Source organism: Octopus bimaculoides, chromosome 6 (assembly GCF_001194135.2).
Source record: "Octopus bimaculoides isolate UCB-OBI-ISO-001 chromosome 6, ASM119413v2, whole genome shotgun sequence".
In the NCBI taxonomy this organism is placed as follows: Eukaryota; Metazoa; Mollusca; class Cephalopoda; order Octopoda; family Octopodidae; genus Octopus; species Octopus bimaculoides.
Genome location: NC_068986.1, coordinates 61083562 through 61087400, shown reverse-complemented (window position 1 = coordinate 61087400; position 3839 = coordinate 61083562). Strand labels below are relative to the sequence as shown.

The 3839-nt window shown below is 41.7% G+C and overlaps 1 protein-coding gene across 12 annotated transcripts in view; it reads left to right on the top strand.

Moving 5' to 3' along the window:
- LOC106873629 (jmjC domain-containing protein 8) overlaps nucleotides 1-3839 on the top strand; it is a 442493-nt gene that overhangs the window by 393449 nt on the left and 45205 nt on the right. For all 12 annotated transcript variants that reach the window (XR_008264424.1, XM_052968758.1, XM_052968763.1 and 9 more), the window contains one exon: nucleotides 3579-3698. Coding sequence is in view for 11 of the 12 variants with exons in the window: in XM_052968758.1 (XP_052824718.1) it covers nucleotides 3579-3698 (120 nt within the window). In the remaining variant the exon portion in view is untranslated. The remainder of the gene's footprint in view (nucleotides 1-3578; nucleotides 3699-3839) is intronic.

Sequence of the window (3839 nt, the reverse complement as noted above, 5' to 3'; positions counted from 1 at the left end):
GGTATTATGAGATGTTTGAGGCCGTAAATAAATAAAAAATCTCTATCTTATCTGCATCTTGGAGATTTCGTCGTAGTATGTCAGCGAGATAATTTAGAATGGGTTTCTCATTTATATATAGCCAGAACCTGAAGACCTTAAGGAAAAACTACGAAAGAGAGAGAGAGGATGGAGGGGTAGACAGAGGCATGGCGGGAGAAAAGATCATCATCATCATCATCATATATATATATATAAAGAGAGAGAGAGAGAGGGGGGACCAGTCAAGCAGCACATCATGCTGTAATTCTTGGGCTGAGAAATCAACACTTAAAAGCCATAATTTTAAGGAGCGATAAGAATTTTTGAATAAAGGAAAATGGGATATTAGTGCTTAGTTACTTTGCATTCTAATTCACTGAGTAGATTGTCTAGTTGATCAAACAAATGGATGTTTATGCATCAAAGTTGCTATAGGTGCTCACCCATCATACATATAAATGTACATACATATGTATGTCTGCCCCAAAATATCTATGAGATACTTCCTGGCACATGATATAGTTGCAAAAATTACTTACTATGCTATCATGCATGAAGGATTGCTCTGATGGAGACCTCAAAGGCATGTCAAAACCAGCAAGTATTCACGTCTTTAAGAACAAGAAATACTGGTGGAATACTCCAATAAAAACAGGAATCCAGTGCAACCACAACAGACCTCACATTGTTCTGTGAGACAGGGAACAAAAATTATGCACACACACACACACACACAAACAAACAAACAAACAAACAAAATGTGATTTTTTAGCGGGCTAAAATCCCACTAATTTAATATAATGTTTGGTCATCCTTCCATAGCTGTTAGAATCAATCCAGTGAGGAACAACAATTCGTGTGAGATTTGTGAAGACTTCATGTACATGAGGGATTTATTCTGATCCGGGATGAGAGTGTTTACTCAGCTTGTACATTAACATTCAATAGAACAGAATGGAATTTGAATAAGGATATGTTTTCGTCTTGCCGCATTCCATGACTGGTGAAGAGGTTTTAAGAAAATTCAGTCAATGAGAAGTTGTCTTGTAGCAGGAACAGAGATGGAGAAAACCGTAGCTAGCTGCAGGCAGTGTGTGGGAGAAAAAGGATGTTACCTGTGTGTACGCGTCTTTTATAGCTATGTAACAAGTGCCATCTAGTTGCTAACGATGTGACAGGGAAGATAACTATAGATGACTCTCTTATGATCCTTTTAATGCTCAGTAAGAGGAGCAAGGTGCTCCGCAGAGTGAGGGATAAAATGCCTATAAAAGTTCAATAATCCCAGGAAATGACGAAGCTGCCGGAGCGAGGTGGGAGGAAGTTCTTGAATAGCCCGGACTTTTTTAGGAAGAGGCCTAATACCCACTTTATTGATGAGGTGGCCAAGGAAAACGCGTGAAGAGGATCCAAAAACACATTTAACTGGATTTATTTTAACTCTGAATTGGGTCAGGCCCTGGAAGAGCAGCTTTAAATGTTGTACATGCTCTTCAGCACTAGAACTGGCAATCAACAGATCATCAATATAAGCATAGACGAAGTTCAGCCCATGAATGACCTCATCTATAAAGCGCTGGAATGTACTGGTAGCATTATGAAGCCCAAATGGCATTCTCAGAAATTCAGAAGTGCCAAACAGTGTTGTCACAGCAGTTTTAAGGATGTCTTCTGGATGCACAGGAATCTGATGGTAGGCCCTAACCAGATTGAGCTTAGAGAACACTGTACACCCCTGTAAGGATGAAGCAAAGTCCTGGACATGAGGGATTGGATAACGATCCAGAACAGTAATAGCATTCAGGCATCGGAAATCGCTTGTAGGACGCCAATTGCCCGATCCTTTAGGGACCATGTGCAACGGCGAGACCCATTGGATGGTGGAGGGGCGGTTAATTCCTAGCTGGAGCATGTGGTCGAACTCCACCTTGGCTGCCTTAAGCTTCTCTGGAGGTAGGCAATGCGGTCGAGAATAAACAGGAGGCCTGGTTGTAGTAATAAAATGCCTTGTCGAGTAGGCAGGGTTATTCACTTGGAAGTTTAGCTTGGTCAGTTCCGGAAAAGAGTTCAAAATAGCCTGGTACTGATTACCAGCTGCAGCTTTGAAGAAAACTGGGCTGGCTGCAGGAGTATTTGATATTTGTCCAGGAATATGGAGGTCAGTGGTGCTATCTACAAGTCTCTGCATACGAACATCAACCGTGAGGGAAAAACGATGGAGGAAATCTGCACCTCGTATTGGATAGGGCAGATCGGCAATGATAAAAATCCACTTGAAGTCCTGTTGAAGGGCCAAACCCAGGGAAAGAGAGACCTGACCATATGTTGAAATGGGTGAGTGGTTGACAGCTTGCAGAGTAACATCCGATAGAGGAGGCTTGTCCTTGATGAATTTGAGCAGCCAAATACTACAAGCTGCACCAGAATCTACCAGGAAAAATTCGCATGATGAACAATCTTTTATGAAAAATGCACGGCTCTGGGGATGTGTACTGGGAGCAGCCACCATGCTTAGCATCCCATAGTGGCGTTTCCCTGACTCAAATATGAGCACGGTCAAATGCACTTCCTAGCATTCCAGCCAAAACGATGATGATACCAGCATAAGTCTGACGAGGAGGCAGGGGGTAAGGCACATCGCATGGGGGAGGCGAATTCTGAGTGGCACATAGGTTCTTCATCTGCTCAGTGAGTTCCCTAATGGCCTGCAGAGCGTCCGCTTGAGTGGAATCAGGCTGCTGAAATGAAGCTATGACTGTTGAGGGAGAAGGAGAAACAGCAGGCAATTTGTTGTCCACGGTTCCATTTCCAGTGTACTCCAAAATCCTATCGGCAGACAAGGCCAACTGGTCGATGGGAGTGATGTCCATGCTTGGGACGAGAATCTCCTGCACGTGCGAAGGCAAACGAGAGAAGAAAAGCTGTTTCAGCAAGGAGCTGTCTTTGGAAGAATCCTCGGTGAGCTCTCTCATTCTGTGCAGCAGTTGAGTTGACATCCTGTCATCCAAATATTCATCCTAAATTAACGTGTTGAAAAGCTTGCTCTTGGATATGGCCATCCTGTAAATAATCTCACTCTTGACGGATGAATATGTGGCATCTTTAGGGGTGTCAATGATGATAATCTTGAGACTCTTCACCAGTGAGGGAGGGATGGAACTCAGTTGAATATGCAGTTGCTGCTGCTCAGACAAAATGTCACTCGCCGTGAAGTACGAGTCCAACTGGAAAAATCAGAGCTGCACTGATAACGGTGAATGGCTCATTCTGACTGAAGTCTAAATTGACAAAAACAAACAGGTGCAGTCCGACAAAATCTTTTGTGACTCGTATTCTCACTCCAAATTTATATATGAGGACCTATGATAAGACAAACTCGCATAACGTTGAGCAATGGCGGTGAGTGGGCAAAATCTAGATATAAATGAGGCAAAGCATTAGGACGATGTGACAGGGAAGATAACTATAGATGACTCTCATTAAAACATGACAGCACTGGATTCAAATAAGGTTGCCTACAGTTTCATTCTCTAATTTTGATCTGCTTTCCATTTCAGAATTGAAATATCACTCACAGATTCTAGAAGTCAAGAATCAGAGACTAAATTCAACTGAAAAAGAGTTTGTCATCAATAAACAAACACAGATTCAGGAATCTCTTCTCAAACTACTTCCTGGTAACTTCAAAATTTAATAGTTCTCTTTTTTCTGTAATTTTCAATTTTTGTTTCAGTAAAAAATAAAATGTTAAAAGTCTTTGAGTTTGGAAGATGAATTTCAGTAAAATTTTAAGCTTCTTTCATCCATTTATTTATTTA